At 39.5% G+C, this 22500-nt stretch overlaps 1 protein-coding gene across 1 annotated transcript in view; it reads left to right on the forward strand.

Annotated features, from left to right (window-relative positions):
* Positions 1–22500, forward strand: part of LOC135199757 (DBH-like monooxygenase protein 1) — a 26236-nt gene that overhangs the window by 2004 nt on the left and 1732 nt on the right. The window contains exons 2-5 of the mRNA XM_064227913.1: positions 87–267; positions 796–906; positions 4263–4412; positions 5324–5503. Of these exons, the coding sequence (XP_064083983.1) occupies positions 88–267; positions 796–906; positions 4263–4412; positions 5324–5503 (621 nt within the window). The 5' untranslated portion in view covers position 87. The remainder of the gene's footprint in view (positions 1–86; positions 268–795; positions 907–4262; positions 4413–5323; positions 5504–22500) is intronic.

A 22500-nucleotide genomic window follows, 5' to 3' on the forward strand; every position in this document is an offset into this window, starting at 1 on the left:
AATAGCTAAATAAAAATAACAGTAAATACCAATAACTTTATAAAAGATGAATGTAAGTAATAAGTAAAAATATCTTTTTTCTCCAGAATGGCGACGCTGAATCTACTCGCCCTAATCCTGACCCTATCTCTCGAGGTCATGGGTCAACCCGTAAAGATGGCACCTCTGTCCCCCATGCCATTGGCCCACGAAACCAAGATGGACCAGTTGGGTAAATACATAGTGAAATGGACACCACAGGTCGCAGATATCATCTTTGAAATCAGCGTAAGTTTTTTTGACAGTATATGTGAACTTATATAATTTCGATTTTTTTAATATAAGCCAAATTGATACCAGTGTACTCAGATACCTTTTTACGAATATATTTTATCTGAGAAAAAACATTAATTTTTATATATTAAAATATATTTGGAGGATTTTAAGTAATATAATTCCGATTTTGTTAATATAAACCATATTGTTACAAATGTATTTTCATCATTTTGGCGGATATATTTTATCTGAAAAAAAGAATTTTTATTTGAAATATATTTGGTGGACTTAAAGTAATATAATTCCGAATTTGTTAATATAAACCAAATTGTTACTACTGTGTTTTGATCACTATTACGAATATATTTTACCTAAGAAAAAACATCAATTTTCCATATTTAAAAACAAACATTGAAACAGTGATATCTAATACCATTTTAACATCCTAAGCATCAACCTCAAAAAACACTTTGTAGTTAATCAGTTCTTTTTTTATCTAACTCCAAAATGAAATATCTAATATATGGATATTATTTTCAGGTAGCTACCACAGGTTTTATTGGCTTTGGATTTTTAACCAACGGTGGAATGCGAGGATCTGATATCATTGTTGGCGGAGTGGATGATTTAACTGGAGAGGTCTATTTAACAGTGAGTAGGCGGTCTTGCATATATATATCTTATATATATAAATATTATATCATAAACAATAAATCTACATTCAGAAGAATTTGGAGTTTGTCTAACGAAAGATGCTGAAATTATACAACATGACAATGACCACTGAGAGATCATGATTAGTATTTATTACACACACACATATACATAGATATACATACATACACATGTACATACCAGCAAGCAAAGAACTATTCATGCCGTTCATTAATTTACAAAATATCCTGCAGGCATGACAGCAAAAGGAAAACTCTGCTATTGTTCAATACAATACACTTCAAGCAAGCCGATTTCGCCTTTATTTCCTAATGACGCTATTTGTGGTTCTCACGGTTAGACAAGCCACAAGCAGTTCAAGCTAGAATTACGCAGATAGTCACTTCCTTTGACCATCAGTGAATAAAGACTAATCATGTTTTCTCAATGGTCCTTTTGTGTCATATAATTCCAGCATCATCTAAATGTATTACTTTTTTTCCTGCAACTGAAGTCAGTGGCGATGCTTTTGTTAGACAAAATTAGAACTCTTCAATATGTTGTTTTAATATTTGCATTTTTTTTCTTGGTCACTCGTTTTATCAATATTTGATTGTTCTCTCGTTTGCATTTTTTCTTATAACTATTATTAGAATAATTATTTTTATACAGCAAAATGCATAATTATGTTTCTGACAAGGATTAACTACGAATTACTATCGAATGATAATAATATTATTTGCTACCATACCTTTCTTCCCAGCAAATGTTTTAACATACAAGCCTTAGTTTCTCTTTTCTTTCCAATAATAACAAATAAGAATTGTTACCTTTAATGCATTAATTATAGCTGAAATTATCTCATATGGTTGTATTACATTAAATTAAGAAATGCATACAAATGTAACTCATGCCCTTCCAAACCAGTGTAATAAATCGACTTCATTACTATTTTATTTCTAGGTCTACACAAAATGTTATTCCTCGAATTTACCCAAAATTTGGCCCAAAGTGGTCCTCGTTCCTGGCAACATATGCCGAGACTCTGCCAGAGACATGGACACCAATACAAGGCCACTTGTAAGAAAGCGAGATTTTAAACTTTGCAACTTTACACGGAATTTGCCTATCCCGAATGTTCTTGTCATATAGTGGCTCTTGTTCCAGTATCGCTATGCAAGTCTTGTCATTCAGTGGTTCATATTTCAAGATCACTACCAAAGTCTTGTCATACATTGATTCTTGCTCTAGGATCGCTATGCAAGTCTTGTATTTCAGTGGTTCCTGCTCCAGTATCGCTACGCAAACCCTGTCATTCAGTGGTTCCTGTTTCAGGATCGCTACGCAAGTCTTGTCATTCAGTGGTTCCTGTTCCAGTATCACTATACAAGTCTTGTCATTTAGTAGTTCATGCTTCAGAATCGTTATGCAAGTCTTGTCATTCGGTGGTTCATGCATAAGGATCGCTACGCAAGTTTTAACATTCAGTGGTTCCTAATTCAGGATCGTTACACAAGTTGTATCATTCAGAGGTTCCTGTTTCAGGAACGCTACGCAAGTCTTGTCATTCAGTGGTTCCTAATTCAGGATCGCTATGCAAGTCTTGTCATACAGTGGTTTATGTTCCAGGATCGCTGCGCAAGTCTTGTCATTCAGTGGTTTATGTTCCTGTATTGCTATGCAAGCCTTGTCATTCAGTGGTTCCTGTTCCAGGATCGCAACGCAAGTCTTGTCATTCAGTGGTTCCTGTTCCAGGATCGCTACACAAGTCTGGTCATTAAGTGGTTCCTGTTCCAGGATCGCTAAGCAAGCCTTGTCAGTCAGTTGTTGCTGATCAAGGATCGCTACGCAAGTCTTGTTATTCAGTGGTTCCTGTTCCAGGATCGCTACGCAAGTCTTGTCATTAAGTGGTTCCTGTTCCAAGATCGCAACACAAGTGTGATGGTAATTGCTTCCTAGCAAAGAAAGATAAAGGAAAGGAGAACGAATTTTCGAGAAGCTTGGCAGTAAGGAGGCTTTCGCGCCCGTGTTGGAGGCGCCTGTTCTCGCGGCTGCTATGGAATCGTCGGGCGTGTTGCAGAGTGCAACACGCGCCAATGTGTCGGGAGAAACGCCGCAATTTCTGATGCAATACCTCGTCTAGATTCATCTAGGAAGTTCTGGAAATCTCGCAAGTCTGTGACGCTCGCTGTAGGCTCCGCCCCCAGATTGCCGTATAAATACAACGGTCGTAGCAGCAGCAGGAGAGATCGTAGAAGAGAGACACCTGTTAGTCACAGAGAGATATCCTCAGTATGAGCCACTGGTCAGAATAACTGTGAGAGATCAGCAGCAGAGATCGTTGTAGAGAGACTAGAGACGAAGGAACCAACGAAGGATCAGATAAAAAGTTGCTCGGGAGTTGGTTGGATACTGGTCTAGTCGTCTTCAGGAGTGGACGCCAGTGTTATCTCCACGTCGAGCAGACTTCAGAGAAGAAAAGGTCCTGCAAGAGGTTTTGGGGAGTTCCTGCCTTACAAGTAGACTATTTTCTGCTATACGGAGTCAAGAGGACGTCTGCAATCACCGTTTTCCTTTTGAGAAGCAGTCGCTTCGAATTGCCAAATTGACTGGTAAGTATTTGAATTGCCTCACTGTTCCCCCAGTTCGAGCAGTGTAAGATTCTATCTTTTTATGTAAATAGGAGATACCATTCTGCATTTACCTATGTTAGTAAGCTTGTAAATAAACATTTGTTGTGTTAGTGTTTCTTTCTATATTCGTATCTCCAGTTTCAACTGTTGGTGTTGAAATATTTTTTTTTGTTTTTATTTATTTCATATCGAACCTGAAGTGGACCTCTCTCAGAGGCCGTAACAACAAGCCTTGTCATTCAGTTGTTCCTGTTCCAAGATCGCTATGCAAATCTTGTCGTTCCATGGTTCCTGTTCCAGGATTGCTACGCAAATCTTGTTATTCAGTGGTTCCTGTTCCAGTATAGCTACACAAGTCTTGTCATTCTGTGGTTCCAGTTCCAGTATCGCTACGCAAGCCTTGTCATTCAGTGCTTCCTAATTCCGAATTGCTATGCAAGTCTTGTCATTCAGTGGTTCATATTTCAGGATCGATATGCAAGTCTTGTCATTTATTGGTTCATGTTCCAGTATTGCTATGCAAGTCTTGTCATTCCGTGGTTCTTGTTTCAGGATCGCTACGCAAGTCTTGTCATTCAGTGGTTCATGTTTCAGGATCGCTACGCAAGTCTTGTTATTCAGTGGTTCATGTTTCAGGATCGCTACGCAAGTTTTGTCATTCAGTGGTTCATGTTTCAGGATCGCTACACAAGTCTTTTAATACAGTCATTCTTGTTCCAGGATCGCCACGAAACTCGAAACCCGGTTCCAGAGATTGATTCATCCCAGGACGTCCAGCTTTTGGGAGGATTCCAGAATGAGACTCACACAACCCTCAGGTTTTCTCGTCCTTGGTACACCTCTGATAGCAACGGGGATTTAAAGCTGAATGTGAGTAAGGCAAAGTGCCTCTATATTTTATTTGATTGACATTGTCTAGTTCGATTTATTATTTGACTGATAGTATCTTCTAATTATAAAATTTTAAGTTTTATCGATGTTTGTATTCGCTTGGAAAAGTCTAGTCTCCTCGATTTTTGAATGAGGAATACAATATTGTAAACAGTGGAATGTATTCCAAATGTGCTCAAAATATCAACAATTTCATCATATAGATGCAATATCAAGCGGTGCCTAAGTCTCTGTCCACATAACACTGTAATAAATGTTATAAAAATATATTGGTAACTTGTCATACACACAAAACCAACAGGATGAATACAAGTCAAGAACTTCCTGGCAGTTCAAAGGTTTGTGCCTACCTTGTAGTTTTTTACTTGTTGTCAACATGTTCGTGATATGTAGGCAATAAGTTACAAACTACTTATTGGTAGTTATAACCAGTACTTCATATGATTATCCAGCATTTGCCAAAGTTTATTTTACCTTTATATTCGTTGACTTGTTGTCAACCTGTTTGTGATATGTATACAATTAGTTAGTAACATGTTTATGGCATGTAATAATTTTGCATGGACACAAACTTAGATGGCACATAATATAAGCAAAATGTTCATCCTCATCTATGGTTGAAGACTTGTCGACAACATGCTTGTGACATGTGAGCAATACGCTACCAACATGTTTGTGACATGTATGCAATAAGTTACCAACATGTTTGTGACATGTATGTAATTAGTTACCAACATGTTCACGATATACCTAATATGGAAGCACCTTTAGACATCACCTAATATTGTGCCTATGGTTTCTGTAGAGCTGTTGACATGTATATGTATGCAGTAATTTGCCGACATGTAAATAACACGCTTCACTTAATATTATGCTTCTGGTTCCACTAGAAAGAAGACACAGTCTGCCTCATTTGGGCCTATGGAGATTCAGACTTCGTGGAAGGAGATCCTATGACCATCAATTACCATTCTCAAATGGGAAGGAAAAGTATTTACCTGAACAAACCGCATCTTCGAATCCCTGATATGGGAGAGGGCGTGAAGACTTTGGAACTAAGGTCACCCAAGGTAAGGTTTTCTAAGATTTTGCATGGTTCATGTAACTAAGTCCTATGTGACCTCAGGTTACTGGTAGAGCAATGATTACGAGCGAAACATATTTTTTCTGGAAACAGGATCATTCAAATGCTAATATTTCATAAAGTCTTGAAGATAAAAGAAAATTTTTTTCGATAGATAAAACCATACATCTTCAAATTTCATCTCATATAAGATTTATTTTCAAAATATCATATATTCACATTTAGATGTTTTAATGATTGCATTATGTTATTCTCAAAATAGATGATTTCAGCGATAAATACGATAGTTTTCTTTAATAACAGACTTGGTTGAACTATTTCATGACTGTTACTGGTATAGCAATGATTAAATCTATGAATTCAGACTAGTGGTATAGCAATGATTAAATCTACAAATTCAGGTTAGTGGTAAAGGTATGATTAAATCTATTAAATCAAGTTGCTTTTATAGCCATGATTAAATCTATGAATTCAGGTTAGTGGTAAAGCAATTATTAAATCAATAAATTCAGGTTAGTGGTATGGCAAAGATTAAAACTATAAATTCAGGCCTGTTACTGGTATAACAATGATTAAATCTACAAATTCAGGTTAGTGGTATAACAATAATTGAATTTATGAATTCAGGTTAGCGGTATAGCAATAATTAACCTTATGTGAATGTTGTTTTTTCTCTATTTTTTTTTTATTTATCCTGTAGATACTTATGTCATTTACCAAAATATTCATAACTTTTTAATCCAATGAAAATATTTTAATACTTTGTTATTGAGGAGAGAGTAATATGAAATTTATTCCTAACGGTAAATTCCAGGTTTTTAAAAACTGACATGAAATGAACAACTGCATCGCTATCCTAACTATAATCACTGTCAGTATCTATATGACGAAAAACAAATATTCCTTGATAAACCTATCTAGTCTAATCATCTAATGTTTACTTCGGTAACGATAAAAATGATAATATTTGTATATATTATATATACATATTATATATATATATATATATATATATTATATATATATATATATATATATATATATATATATATATATGTGTGTGTATATATATATATATATATATATATATATAATATATATATATATATATATATATATAATATATATATATATATATATAATATATATATATATATATATATAGATATATATTATATATATATAATATATATATATATATATATATATTATATATATATATATATATATTCACATATGATATAATATATATATATATATATGTATGTAATATATATATATATATATATATATATATGTATATATGTATATTATAAATATTAATAATATATATAAATATATGTATATATATCTTTTTATTTATATTATATATATAATATATATGATATTATATTGTATTATATATATATATATATATTATATCTTTATTTATATATTATGATTAATCATTATATTGTATATATATATATATAAAGATATTCTTACTAGTATTTTTTTATATATATATATGATATACATATATCATATATATATAATATATAATATATGATATATAATATGATATATATATATATATATATATATATATATATATAAATTATATATCTTGTTTAAAAGAACTCTAATTAAAGCAAATGATGCTTCTACCAGTTAGAATAATTTCTAAACAACATTTCGAGATTTGCAAGGCATTGGGCCAGGAAACAGTAATTTCAAAGATGGATAGATATATATATATATATATATATATATATATATATATATATATATATATATATATATATATATATATATATATATATATCAGAGACTACTGTCTCCCTCTTCAGGTAGATGAATGAGAAAAGTTTACAGAAACGGTGGTATTTATACCAAGAGATCCATCCACAGGTAAGCCAATTTAGGTCACCCACGCTGATAATCTTCCTTTAATCTTCTTAAGCATCGGTTGAATGAAAATCTTGTCGATCACATCTGAATCCCATGCTCCTTTTGAGATGTTCACAGTCCTGGCATGGGAGATGGTCACAGTCCTGGCATGGGATTCCGTAAACCCCTGTGTCCTAGGGGGATGTCTTTTGTTGGACGTTAATCAGGGATTTGGCTAAGGTGTTTGGGTAAGTAAATGCAAAAGTGTTAGATTTTCCGAGGGTCTGGGTCACCTTAATCCTTTCCAGGTGTGGAATATTAATCTTAATTTCATTGTTGGGTGTGTCTCTGGTCTTGTCTTCAGGGGGTAGGTAGAAAATGTTATGAACCGTCTTGGTTCATCAGGTTCTTTAAGTTTTAGAACATACGGACTGGAAAAACCGGCAGAAATAGAGCCCAGCAACGGAGGGAGGAACTAAACAGAATAAAATTACCTTAAACTAATTTATTATAATTACTTATTTACATCTTTATACAAATGAGTCAGTAAGTCAGTCAATATCCTTTTAATCGCATCGTCCAAAAGTGAACATATAAAATGACTCAAATAAAAGCAGCATAACAGGCCATGATTCCAAAATTTAATCACTCAAAATGAGTGATTAAATTTTACTTCAAAGTTAAACAGAACCTTTACATAGTTATGTGCAACGTTATTTAAATAAATAATCAGGCACACAATTAAACACATTCAAAATGAACGAGCAGCATTACTCCAAATTACTCAAGCATCAAAATTAATCATAAAGACAGTTAACTACCAACATTTAAATCATGATTCAAAATATAGAAAAAATAAACATCACTAGTGAACAGTAAAACATAACTTGAATGCGCGACTTCTAAACAATTCTGAGAATTAGGCAAAACAAGGCATCATTAGGTCAACCTAAAAAGGTCATACTCCACCTAAGGAGATTACAGCTTACGACACCGCAACAACAGACAATCCTATACACAAGGTCATCAGTACAGCTCCAAGCTGCCAATGAGGTTACCTTCCACACAGTGTCACTCCCCAGCTGACAAAAATACACCAATGATGCCCAGTGGAACCACACTCCACATGACATTATTCTCCATACGACGAAAACACGCTAATTCTGGCCAAGGCTGCTGCCCAGTGAGGTCACACTCGACACCTCTCACTGACGAAAACATGCCATTGCTGCTGCCCAGCGAGATCGCTCTCGACACGTCGTCCTCTCGACGACGAAAACACGCTAATGCTGCTGCCCAGTGAGGTCGCACTTGACCCGTCATCCTCTGGACGACGAAAACACGCTAATGCTGGCCAAAGGCTGCCGACCTCCAACTCAAAGTCATACTCCGTGGGACGGCTTCACACCATATAACCAGGTGTCCAGTACCTGACGCTGCCCCACTGGTCCACAGGTAATCATACCTGACTGCCTCTGACTGACTGAAATCAGACATCATCCGACACACGTGAACTCACTTGACCCTCCAATAAAAAGAAGAACAGGTTAATGGTTATTAGGTAAACAATCAATACTAAGAAACAAGCGGAATATGCTTGTTCCAACAAAACCACCTGACACCTCTCTACCTTAAAATTTTTTTTTTTTTTTTTTTTTTTTTTTTTTTTTTTTTTTTTAACAAACACTTCTCTTACTCTCCTCCGATGCTGCCATAAACCTGCCAGCCAAACAGTGCCCAATCATGGCCTAAGGTCGCCATTGTTATGAACCGTCTTGGTTCATCAGGTTCTTTAAGTTTTAGAACATTCGGGACTGGAAAAACCAGCAGAAATAGAGCCCAGCAACGGAGGGAGGAACTAAACAGAATAAAATTACCTTAAACTAATTTATTACAATTACGTATTTACATCTTTATACAAATGAGTCAGTAAGTCAGTAAATATCCTTTTTATCGCATTATCCAAAAATGAACATATAAAATGACTCAAATAAAAGCAGCATAACAGGCCATAAATCCAAAATTTAATCATTCAAAAGTAGTGATTAAATTTTACTTCAAAGTTAAACAGAACCTTTACATAGTTATGTGCAACGTTATTTAAATAAATAATCAGGCACACAATTAAACACATTCAAAATGAACAAGCAGCATTACTCCAAATTACTCAAGCATCAAAATTAATCATAAAGACAGTTAACCACCAGCACTTAAATCATCATTCAAAATATAGAAATAATAAACATCACTAGTGAACAGTAAAACATTACTTAAATGCGCGACTTCTAAACAATTCTGAGAATTAGGCAAAACAAGGTATCATTAGGTCAACCTACAAAGGTCATACTCCACCTAAGGAGATTACAGCTTACGACAACGCAACAACAGACAATCCTATACACAAGGTCATCAATACAGCTCCAAGCTGCCAATGAGGTTACCCTCCACACAGTGTCGCTCCCCAGCTGACAAAAATACACTAATGATGCCCAATGGAGCCGCACTCCAAATGACGTCATTCTCCATACGACGAAAACACGCTAATTCCGGCCAAGGCTGCTGCCCAATGAGGTCACACTCGACACCTCTCGACGACGAAAATATGCCATTGTTGCTGCCCAGCGAGGTCGCACTCGACACGTCGTCCTCTCGACGAAAAAAACACAATAATGATGCTGCCCAGTGAGGTCGCACTCGACCCGTCATCCTCTCGACAACAAAAACACACTAATGCTGGCCAAAGGCTGCCAACCTCCAACTCGAAGTCATACTCTGTGCGATGGCTTCACACCAAATAACCAGGTGTCCAGTACCTGATGCTGCCCCATGCTGGTCCACAGGTAATCATGCCTGACTGCCTCTGACTGACTGACCGACTGACTGACTGAAATCAGACATCGTCTGACACACATCAACTCACTTGACCCTCCAATAAAAAGAATAGGATTGATGGTTATCAGGTAAACAATCAATACTAAGAAACAAGCGGAATACGCTTGTTCCAACAAAACCACTTAACCTGACAAAAGTTACCTTTGCTTTGTGAATTGCTTTCTCAATTATATACTCAGGATACCTTAAAGACGAAAGCTGTTTACGAATTAGTTCAAACTCTTTTTCCATGACCAGAGACACACCCAACAATAAAATTAGAATTAAAATTCCACTCCTGGACAGGATTAAGACGATGACCCAAACCCTCGGGAAATCTAACCATTTTGCATTTACTTACCCAAATACCTTAGCCAAATCCCTGATTAACATCCAACAAAAGACATCCCCCAAAGGGCACAGGAGTTTACGAAATCCCATGCCTGGACTGCGACCACTCTTACATCGGATTTACAGGAAAATCTCTTCCCCAGAGATTGATAAAGCACAAACGGTCAGTTAGGTATGGACAACAGAACTCAGCTATTTTCAACCACATAAATGAACATAACCATAGTATAAACTGGAATTTGTCACGTATAATTTATAGCATCAAATGCCGGTACAAGAGTCAAATGATGGAATCGGACCTGATCAAAGATAGGCAGGTAATGAATATCTCAAAGGGAGCATGGAACTCAGATATCGTCAACCAGGTTTTCATTCAACCGACGCTTAACAAGATTAAAGGAAGATTATCAGTGGGAATGACCTAAATTGGCTTACCTGTGGATGGACATCTAGATATAAATACCACCTTTTCTGTAACTTTTCTCATTCATCTACCTGAAGAGGGAGAGAGCAGTCTCTGAAATATAGTATTTCTCTCTCCGTATTTTGGTGTTTTTATGGGCTCCTTTTATTAGATGGAATTCTGTTATTATGGAGGAGTTATAGAGTTGACAACATCTGTGTGTGTGTGTGTGTGAGAGAGAGAGAGAGAGAGAGAGAGGAGAGAGAGAGAGAGAGAGGGGGTGTAATTGCTGTATGGATAGTTAACGATGGGATTGGCTGTTGGTGAGTTCTGGGTTGTCTGCTGGTGCTGTTGATTGCTAGAGTTATGTGCTTTTGGTCAGTTCTGGTGAGTCTTTAGTCAGAAGCTGTGAGAGACAGTAGTGTTGGCAGCATTTTAGTGAAGGCATTGAAATTCGTTTGAGTTGTGTTATGTTGATTTGTTGTTAGTTGTTAAGTTTGGTGTTGTAAGTGGGTGTTTGTGTGTTTTTTTGTGTTGTTTGTGCAGTGGTCTTTTGTTGTGTTGCTGAGTTTTTTGTTGTTATATGTGAGGTTATGGTTGTGTTCCTTGGTTGTTTGCTGTGTTGTTAGGTTGTGGTTGTGTTCCTTGGTTGTTTGCTGTGTTGTAGTCCTTGGATGTTGTTTTGTTGTTGTGTTGTGGGTTGTGGTCTTTGTTGTGGTTGGTATCACTGTGACCTTGACCGGCAGACAGCACAGCATACCCCGGAGTATCTGGAGTGGTTGGTAAGTACATGTGTTTTGTGTGTGTGTGTTTTTTTTTTTTTTTTTGTAGGTATAGGTCAATTGTCCTGCGTGTATGCTGTAGTGTAAAGAGGAAAGTGTGACTGGGGTGAGTTGGGCAGCTGGAGTGATTAGGTTTATGTGAGGGGGGGGGGGTATTTTGCCAACTTGTTTGTTTAGATTGTGATCCCGCCACATTATTTTTTGGCACCCGAACAGGGACTGTTGGTGTGGCAGCTGCAGGATGATTGGGGTAGTGAGTTGTGTGATTGGTGGAGAAAGTGAGGATGGAAAGGTTGAAGGAGATAGAGAGGCTGAAGGAGGAGTTATGGTTGGCGAGGGAAGCTAAGGAAAGGTTGGAAGTGGAGAATGATAGGTTGAGGGTAGAGTGTGAGGAGCTGAAGAGCGAGTTATAAAAATAAGAGGAATGCTAAGGAGTGCAAAAGTGGAAATGAAAGAAGAGGTGAAAGGAGTGGAAGAGAGAATGGTTGAGAAAATGGACGAAAAATTTGGGGTAATGATGAATGCAGTGCAAGAGATGATGCAGGAAATGATGAAGGGATTCATGGGAGAGGGAGCTGTAGGAGGTAGGTTTACTGGGTCTTGTGACGGGCCAGGATGGGTAAAAATAGTGAAAGAGCGAGCGGATGAGAGTACGAGTGACGAAGGGGATTTGGTTGTGATAGGTATGGGAAAGAAGGGGAAGACACAGAATAAGGATAAACCTGAGGACAAGATTATGGATGTGAGTATGGAAGTGGATTCTTTGTATTCAGAAGAGGGAAAGAAGGGTCAGAATGGAAGTAGCGAACATGAAAGTGAGAAAGAGCAGGGCGTACGAAAGGCTGTGTATATGAGAGAGGTACCCCTATCCCTATGCGTATAATACAAGGAATATGGTAGTAGGAACATAGGGGTCTTTTTTAAGGAATACTTGAGGTATTGTGAGGCAAAGTATGGGGTGACAAGAGTGTCTGGGCAAGAGAGTTAGGTAACTTTTTGACAGGATTTTTGTTGAGTATGTATGGGGTAATGATGAGTGTAGGGAATGTGCTGTATGAGAATGTGAAAGCCAGGATTGTAAAACAGGCAAAGAGGATAAAGAGTAGCGTTAGATATAGGAGAAAGCATGATTTTGAAGAGGCAAGAATGAATGTTGGTGAGTCATTGTCAATGTATGTCTGTAGGTTAGAAACATTAGCCAGAAAAAAGTTTGGGGACGAAGGGATAAATGATTGTAAGGAGTTAGTGCGAAAATTGTTGGCGACTCTACCAGAGCACGTAACGAGCTTAAGAATTTGAAACGTAAGGAGAAAATGCGATGGACAATTGAAAGGTTGATGTGGAATGATATTTTGGAAATAGTAGAAGATTACGAGTTAGATAGGTTTATGAAAGAGAGTAGGAGTGTTAGTGTTAGGACCGAAGTAGCTGAGGTTTGCCAGAGTTTAAAAGCTATAGGGACGCAGTTTTGGAAGGGCCGAGGCGAATGGCAGAGCGAGTGGTAGATAGGAGGGTTAGGGAAAGTAATGTGAGTGTAGTTAGCCCTAAAAGAGATAGGAGTGCGAGTGTTGGAAGAGTAAGGTCAGTTAGTTGTGAGCGAGAGCAACAGTGTTATAGATATGGTTAGCCAGGACACAGGAAGAATAAATGTTGGTGGGCGTTAGGAACGTGCTTCGGGTGTGGGCAAACGGGGGATTTAGTGAGCAAGTGTATGATAGATAGGGATATTAAATGTTATAGGTGTGGACAGGTAGGGCACATAGCTAGTGGATGTCGGGGTACCCCTATGAACGTGGTTTGCAGTAACTGCGGGAAGAACGGGCATTATGCTAGGATGTGTAGAGACCAGCTTGCGAAATGTGTTGAATGTGGAGTGGAGGGTCATGCAGCAAGTGTGTGTAGGGAAAGGAGGATGAGTCAGGCTGGGAATTCAGGAAACTAAGTGAAAAGGGGATTCAGTTGAGTGGGTCCTCTAGTATGCAACAGTGTGTTCGGGAGAATGTTATGAGTGAGTGGTTGAGGGTAAATAAATGTGAGTGGAGTGTCAGTGAGCAAATGGGTTTGGGAGATCGGCGGTTGGTGTCGGTTGAGTATGGATGAAAGCGGAAGAAGGTAAGGAAAGGGAATGAAAGGAGAAACGTGAGCTGCATGATAGAGGGTTTAGTGTTAGGGTAAAAATGGTAGATAAGGCATGACTTTGAGGGGAGGAATAATACATATAGCATGTGTGGGTTTGAATTGTCAGGGTTTAGTGAAGTTTCACCAGGAAGGGAATCAGGTGGTAAGGATGTAGTTGGCAGTATGAATGAGTCTTCGGAGTTTGGCAGGAGTGTAAATGAGGTAAGTGATTTGGTGGCAGCATTACGAGAGATATTCAGACAAGAGTTAGAAGAGGTAGATGAGATAGTGGATGGGATCTGGGAGGATGGTAGTGAGGGAGATGGTAATGGTAGTGTGACTGGAAGTAGTCTGGGAGAAGTTGATGGCAATGTAACTGAGTGTGTATGAGGTCAAACAAGATCCAGGGGGCCTGTGTCTGAGCATCCATGGGTGTTGCGGAGGGCTGTTTAGTGTGGGTGTTGTGAGTGCAAGGAGACGTTGTCAAATGTAACAGGGGAGTAAATATGGAGGAGTTATAGAGTTCCATTTGAGAACATCTCTGTGTGTGTATGTGTGAGTGAGAGAGAGAGAGAGAGAGAGAGAGAGAGAGAGAGAGAGAGAGGGTGTAATTGCTGTATGGATAGTTAACGATTGGATTGGCTGTTGGTGAGTTCTAGGTTGTCTGCTGGTGTTGTTGATTGTTAGAGTTCTGTGTTTTTAGTCAGTTTTGGTGAGTCTTTAGTCAGAAGCTGTGAGAGAGAGTAGAGTTGGCAGCATTTTAGTGAAGGCATTGAAATTCGTTTGAGTTGTGTTTTGTTGATTTGTTGTTAGTTGTTGTTAAGTTTGGTGTTGTTAGTGGGGGTGTGTGTGTTTTTTTGTGTTGTTTGTGCAGTGGTCTTTTGTTGTGTTGCTGAGTTTTTGTTGTTATATGTGAGGTTTTGGTTGTGTTCCTTGGTTGTTTGCTGTGTTGTTAGATTGTGGTTGTGTTCCTTGGTTGTTGTGGTGTTGTTGAGTTGTTGGGTTGTAGTCCTTGGGTGTGGTTTTGTTGTTGTGTTGTTGGGTTGTGGTCTTTGTTGTGGTTGGTATCTCTGTGACCTCGGCCTGCAGACAGCACAGCACAGGCCGGAGTATCTGGTGTGGTTGGTAAGTACATGTGTTTTGTGTGTGTGTGTTTTTTTTTGTTTTTTTTTTTTGTAGCTATAGGTCACTTGTCCTGCGTGTATGCTGTAGTGTAAAGAGGAAAGTGTGACTGGGGTGAGTTGGGCAGCTGGAGTGATTAGGTTTATGTGAAGGGGGGGATTTGCCAACTTGTATTTTTAGCTTGTGATCCCGCCAAATTATTTTTTGGCGCCCGAACAGGGACTGTTGGCGTGGCTCCTGCAGGACAATTGGGGTAGTGAGTTGTGTGATTGGTGGAGAAAGTGAGGATGGAAATGTTGAAGGAGATAGAGAGGATGGCGAGGGAAACTAAGGAAAGGTTGGAAGTGGAGAATGATAGGTTGAGGGTAGAGTGTGAGGAGCTGAAGAGCGAGTTATAGGAAATGAGAGGAATGCTAAGGAGTGCGAAAGTGGAAATGAAAGAAGAGGTGAAAGGAGCGGAAGAGAGAATGAGTGAGAAAATGAACGAAAAATTCGGGGTAATGATGAATGCAGTGCAAGAGATAATGCAGGAAATGATGAAGGGATTCATGGGAGAGGGAGCTGCAGGAGGTAGGCTTACTGGGTCTTGTGACGGGCCAGGATGGGTAAAGAAAGTGAAAGAGCGAGCGGATGAGAGTACAAGTGACGAAGGGGATTTGGTTGTGATAGGTAAGGGAAAGAAGGGGAAGACACAGGATAAGGGTAAACCTGAGGACAAGAATAAGAAGGGGGCTGAGGAAAAGAAGACTAAGGGAAAGAAGGTTAATAAGGGTGATGGACAGGATGAGACTAGGACTGAATACATTGGGGAAAGGGCTGAGAGTGATTTAGATAGCGGTGAGTGGAAACAGGTAGGTAGAAAGAAGAAGGGTTAGAAGAGCATAGTCAAGAGTATGGATGTGAGTATGGAAGTGGATTCTTTGTATTCGGAAGAGGGAAAGAAGGGTCAGAATGGAAGTAGCGAAAGTGAGAGTGAGAGTGAGAAGGGAGTACGAAAGGCTGTGTATATGAGAGAGGTACCCCGATGCGCACAATACAAGGAATATGGTAGTAGGGACATAGGGGTCTTTTTTAATAAATATGAGAGGTACTGTGAGGCAAAGTATGGGGTGACAAGAGAGTCTGGGCAAGAGAGTTAGGTAGCTTTTTGACCGGATTTTTGTTGAGTATGTATGGGGTAATGATGAGTGTAGGGAATGTACCGTATGAGAGTGTGAAAGCCAGGATTGTAAAACAGGCAAAGAGGATAAAGAGTAGCGTTAGATATAGGAGAAAGCATGATTTTGAAGAGGCAAGAATGAAGATTGGTGAGTCGTTGTCAATGTATGTCTGTAGGTTAGAAACATAAGCCAGGAAAAAGTTTGGGGACGAAGGGATAAATGATTGTAAGGAGTTAGTGCGAAAGTTGGTGGCGACTGTACCAGAGAGCGTATACGAGTTGATGAATCTGAAACGTAAGGAGAAAATGCGATGGACGAATGAAAGGTTGATATGGAATGATATTTTGGAAATAGTAGAAGATTACGAGTTAGATAGGTTTATGATAGAGAGTAGGAGTGCTAGTGTTAGGACTGGAGTAGCTGAGGTTGTACCAGAGTTCAAAAGCTATAGGGAGGCATTTTTGGAAGGGCCGAGGCGAATGGCAGAGCGAGTGGTAGATAGGAGGGTTAGGGCAAGTAATGTGAGTGTAGTTAGCACTAAAAGAGATAGGAGTGCAAATGTTGGAAGAGTAGGGTCAGTTATTTGTGAGCGAGAGCAGTAGCGTTATAGATGTGGTAGGCCAGGACACAAGAAGAATGAATGTCGGTGGGTGTTAAGAGCGTGCTTCGGGTGTGGGCAAACGGGGCATTTAGTGAGCAAGTGTAAGAAAGATAAGGATATTAAATGTTATAGGTGTGGACAGGTAGGGCACATAGCTAGTGGATGTAGGGGTACCCGTATGAATGTGGTTTGCAGCAACTACGGGAAGAACAGGCATTATGCTAGGATGTGTAGAGAACAGTGTGCAAAATGTGTTGAATGTGGAGTAGAGGGTCATGTAGCAAGTGTGGATAGGCGAAAGAGGATGAGTAAGGCTGGGAATTCAGGAAACTAAGTGAAAAGGGGATTCAGTTGGGTGGGTCCTCTAGTATGCGACAGTGTGTTCGGGAAAATGTGATGAATGAGAAGTTGAGGGTAAATAAATGTGAGTGGAGTGTCAGTGAGCAAATGGGTCTGGGAGATCGGTGGTTGGTGTTGGTTGAGTATGGAAGAAAGCGGAAGAGGGTAAGGAAAGGGAATAAAAGGGAGAAACGTGAGCTGCATGATAGAGGGGTTAGTGTTAGGGTAAAAATGGTAGATAAGGCATGACTTTGAGGGGAGGAATAATACATATAGCATGTGTGGGTTTGAATTGTCAGGGGTTTAGTGAAGTTTCACCAGGAAGGGAATCAGGTGGTAAGGATGTAGTTGGCAGTATGAATGAGTCTCTTCGGAAGTTTGGCAGGAGTGTAAATGAGGTAAGTGATTTAGCGGCAGCGTTACGAGAGATATTCAGACAAGAGTTAGAAGGAGTAGATGAGATAGTGAATGGGATCTGGGAGGATAGTAGTGAGGGAGATGGTAATATTAGTCTGACTGGAAGTGGTCTGGGAGAAGTTGATGGCAGTGTAACTGAGTGTGTATGAGGTCACTCAAACAAGATCCAGGGGACCTGCTTCCGAGCATCCGTGGGTGTTGCAGAAGGCTGTTTAGTGTGTGTGTTGTGAATGCAAGGAGACGTTGTCAAATGTAATGGGGGAGGATATATGGAGGAGTTATAGAGTTTCATTTGACAACGTCTGTGTTTGTGTGTGAGAGAGAGAGAGAGAGAGTGAGAGAGAGAGAGAGAAAGAGAGTGAGAGAGAGAGAGAGAGAGAGTGGGTGTAATTGCTGTAGGGATAGTTAACGATTGGATTGGCTGTTGGTGAGTTCTGGGTTGTCTGCTGGTGCTGTTGATTGTTAGAGTTCTGTGTTTTTAGTTAGTTTTAGGGAGTCTTTAGTCAGAAGCTGTGAGAGACAGTAGTGTTGGCAGCATTTTAGTGAAGGCATTGAAATTCGTTTGAGTTGTGTTTTATTGATTTGTTGTTAGTTGTTGTTAAGTTTGGTGTTGTTAGTGGGGGTGTGTGTTGTTTTTTTGTGTTGTTTGTGCAGTGGTCTTTTGTTGTGATGTTAAGTTTTTGTTATATGTGAGGTTGTGCTTGTGTTCCTTGGTTGTTTGCTGTGTTGTTAGGTTGTGGTTGTGTTCCTTGGTTGTCTGCTGTGTTGTTGAGTTGTGGTTGTGTTCCTTAGTTGTTGTTGTGTTGTTGTGGTCCTTGGTTGCTGTGTTGTTGTTGAGTTGTTGGGTTGTAGTCCTTGGGTGTTGTTTTGCTGTTGTGTTGTTGGGTTGTGGGTTTTGGTCTTTGTTGTAGTTGATATCTCTGTGACCGCCAGACAGCACAGCATAGGCTGGAGTATCTGGAGTGGTTGGTAAGTACATGTGTTTTGTTGTTTTTTTTTGTTTGTTTTTGTGTAGGTATAGGTCAATTGTCCTGCGTGTATGCTGTAGTGTAAAGAGGAAAGTGTGACTGGGGTGAGTTGGGCAGCTGGAGTGATTAGGTTTAGGTTTGAGGTTGGGGGGGGGGATTTGCCAACTTGTTTTTTTAGCTTGTGATCCCGCCACATTACAAAAGAACATTTTTACCCGTTATATATATATATATATGTGTGTGTGTGTGTGTGTGTGTGTGTGTGTGTGTGTGCATGTGTGTGTGTGTGTGTGCGTGTGTATAGAGAGAGATTTAGTACCACTATACCTCTTAATCATTACATCCTAAGTATCCACAGTATTATTAACTATGAATCTCTTAGCTATATATTATTATTATTATAATTATTTTTTTTTTTTGCTCTATCACAGTCCTCCAATTCGACTGGATGGTATTTATAGTGTGGGGTTCCGGGTTACATCCTTCCTCCTTAGGAGTCCATAACTTTTCTTACTATGTGCGCCGTTTCTAGGATCACACTCTTCTGCATGAGTCCTGGATCTACTTCAGCCTCTATTTTTTCTAGATTCCTTTTCAGGGATCTTGGGATCGTGCCTAGTAATCCTATGATTATGAGTACAATTTCCACTGGCATATCTCATATCCTACTTATTTCTATTTTCAGATCTTGATACTTATCCATTTTTCCCTCTCTTTCTCTTCAACTCTGGTGTCCCATTGTATTGCAACATCAATGAGTGATACTTTCTTCTTGACATTATCAATCAACGTCACGTTTGGTCTGTTTGCATGTATCACCCTATCCATTCTGATACCATAGTCCCAGAGAATCTTTGCCTGGTAGTTTTCTATCACTCCCTCAGGTTGGTGCTCGTACCACTTATTACTGCAAGGTACCTGACGTTTCTTGCACAGGCTCCAGTGGAGGGCTTTTGCCACTGAATCATGCCTCTTTTTGTACTGGTTCTGTGCAAGTGCCAGGCATTCGCTTGCTATGTGGTTTATGGTTTCATTTTTCGTATTGCACTTCCTACATATGGAAGAGATGTTATTTCCATCTATCGTTCTTTGAACATACCTGGTTCTTAGGGCCTGATCTTGTGCCGCTGTTATCATTCCTTCAGTTTCCTTCTTTAGCTCTCGCCTCTGTAGCCATTGCCATGTGTCATCTCTGGCTAGTTCTTTAGTCTGTGTCATGTATTGTCCGTGCTTTGGTTTGTTGTGCCAGTCCTCTGTTCTGTCTGCCATTATCCTGTCTCTGTATATTTCGGGTCTTCATCTACTTTTATTAGTCCTTCTTCCCATGCACTCTTTAGCCACTCGTCTTCACTGGTTTTCAGATATTGCCCGCCCCAGTGCTCTGTTTTCGATGTTGACGCAGTCCTCTATACTTAGTAGTCCTCTCCCTCCTTCCTTTCGTGTTATGTATAGTCTGTCCGTATTTGCTCTTGGGTGTAGTGCTTTGTGTATTGTCATATGTTTCCTGGTTTTCTGATCTATGCTGTGGAGTTCTGCCTTCGTCCATTCCACTATTTCTGCGCTGTATCTGATTACTGGCACTGCCCATGTGTTTATGACTTTTATCATATTTCCAGCGTTGAGTTTTGACTTGAGTATCGCCTTGAGTCTCTGCATATATTCTTTCCTGATCGTGTCCTTCATCTCTTGGTGTTTTATATCCCCTCCTTCCATTATTCCCAGGTATTTGTATCTTTTCTCATCTATGTGTTTGATGTTGCTCCCATCTTGTAGCTTTATCCCTTCAGTTCTCGTTACTTTGTCTTATTGTATGTTGACTAAGGCGCATTTTTCTATTCCAAACTCCATCCTCATATCCCCAGATACAATCCTTACAGTCTGGATTAGGGTATCTATTTCCTTGATGCTCTTACCATACAGCTTGATGTCGTCCATGAACATCAGATGGTTGATTCTGTTGCCTCTTTTCTTGAGTTGGTACCTGGCATCCATCTTCTGTAGTACTTTTGCCATGGGAATCATGGCCACTACGAAGAGTAGTGGGGACAGTGAGTCGCCCTGGAAGATCCCTCTCCTGATATTAACCTCTGCTAGTCTTATTCCAGAGCTTGTAAGTATTGTATTCCAGTTGCGCATTTATTTTTGAGGAAGCTGATGGTGTTTTCCTCTGCCCCATATATTTTCAGGCATTCTATTAGCCATGTGTGTGGTATCATGTCGAAGGCTTTCTTATAGTCTATCCATGCCATGCTTAGGTTGGTTTTCCTTCTCCTACTGTTCTTCATTACCAATTTGTATATCAGGAGCTGGTCTTTTGTGCCCCTACAATTCCTTCTTCAGCCTTTCTGTTGGTGGGGGATGGTGTTTGTCTCCTCTAGGTAGTTGTATAGCCTTTCACTGATGATACCTGTTAGTAACTTCCACATTATTGGTAGGCAGGTGATAGGCCTGTAGTTACTGGCTATATTTCCCTTACTCTTGTCTTTTTGTACTAAGGATGTTCTTCCTGTGGTCATCCATTTGGGTGCATGATAATTTGAGATACAATGCTGGAGTTGTTCTGCTATTCGTGGGTGCAGGACCTTGAAGTTTTTGAGCCAGTATCCATGGACTTCATCGGGACCTGGGGCTTTCCAGTTTGGCATTTTCTTTAGTTGGTGTCTGACTGTGTCTGTCGTGATGTCTGTGAATCTTTGTTTTATTCTCCCTGTTTCTTCTTCCTTGACTTCCTGGAGCCATGTTGCATGTTTGTTGTGTGATACCGGATTGCTCCATATGTTTTTCCAGAGTATCTTACTTGGTTCGGCTTCAGGAATTTCTTGGTGGTTGTCTTCCCCTCTTAGTTGGCTGTATAGTCTTTTCTGGTTGGTTCCGAATAGTTTGTTCTGTCGGTATCCCTTATTCCTGTTCATGTACCATTGGATCTTATGTGCTTTGTCCTTAAGCCTCTGTTTTACATCTTCTATTGTGTTTAGTCCCCTCTCTTGTACTTTGTATTTCTCGTTGAGTTCCTCCCTTTGTCTTTTTCTTGCTTCTTAGCCTTTTTTCTGCCATCTCTTTCAGTTTACTCAAGTCAGATCTCATCTCCATTGGATTTGCTTTTCCAGGACCGCCTTTTCCAAGGAGGTTGCTGTTTTGACGGTTTTTCTGTTGGGTTGGGTTGGTTTGCTGGGTCGGTGTTGGTTGGTTCGGAATCCCCATCAGTTCTGCTACTAATCTTGCTCCTGCATATGCCAAGTTATTTGTTTCTGTGATACTGGTGGTGTGTATTATGCCCATTATTTCATTGACCTCACTTGTTTTCTGCCTTAATTTCTTGGTGTTGTAGGCTTTCATGGAGGGGATCTTTGTTCTCTCTGTATCTGGCTCCATCCATTATCTAATCTTTTCTACCCATTCCGTCCTCTCTGTTACTTCGTTGGTGTTTCTTCATGTGTCGTTGTTTGATATCTCATCATCCCTGTCGTCTTCTGTGGCATCGTCTCTCAGTTCGTCTTCGTGTAATTCGTTGTCGTGTGACATTTCCCTTTCCAGTTCTTCTCTTTCTGTTGGGGAGAGCCAGTTCTTTTTCTTTATGTTCCTTACTTGGTCTGCCAGCCTCTGCTCTGTTTAGGAGGTGTTATTCCTCTCATTCCAGATGTTGACCAACCTTCTTCTATATCCTCTCTCCGTCGGGTTGCTTCTGATGTAGCATCTCCATATTTCCTTATTTTCTTCTCTTGTCCATTTCTTCCTTTGGTTTGCTTCTGTAGCTCCAATCTCAGGCTGTTGGTTACTGTCGTTGTGGTGGTCAGTTGCTGGATGACGACATCCAAGTACCTGACCGTCTTCCCCTTCACTTGGGTTGAATACCTGGCTGCCGGACGAAGCTCCTCTGTTGCCAGAGGTTCCATTTATGTCGTTGTCGTTTATTCCTTCATTTCTTAACATCATTGCTGAGTTTTGTTATTTAACCCATAGCTGTACCCTACCCCATCAGGGA

This window comes from Macrobrachium nipponense, chromosome 26 (genome assembly GCF_015104395.2).
Source record: "Macrobrachium nipponense isolate FS-2020 chromosome 26, ASM1510439v2, whole genome shotgun sequence".
Lineage (NCBI taxonomy): Eukaryota > Metazoa > Arthropoda > Malacostraca > Decapoda > Palaemonidae > Macrobrachium > Macrobrachium nipponense.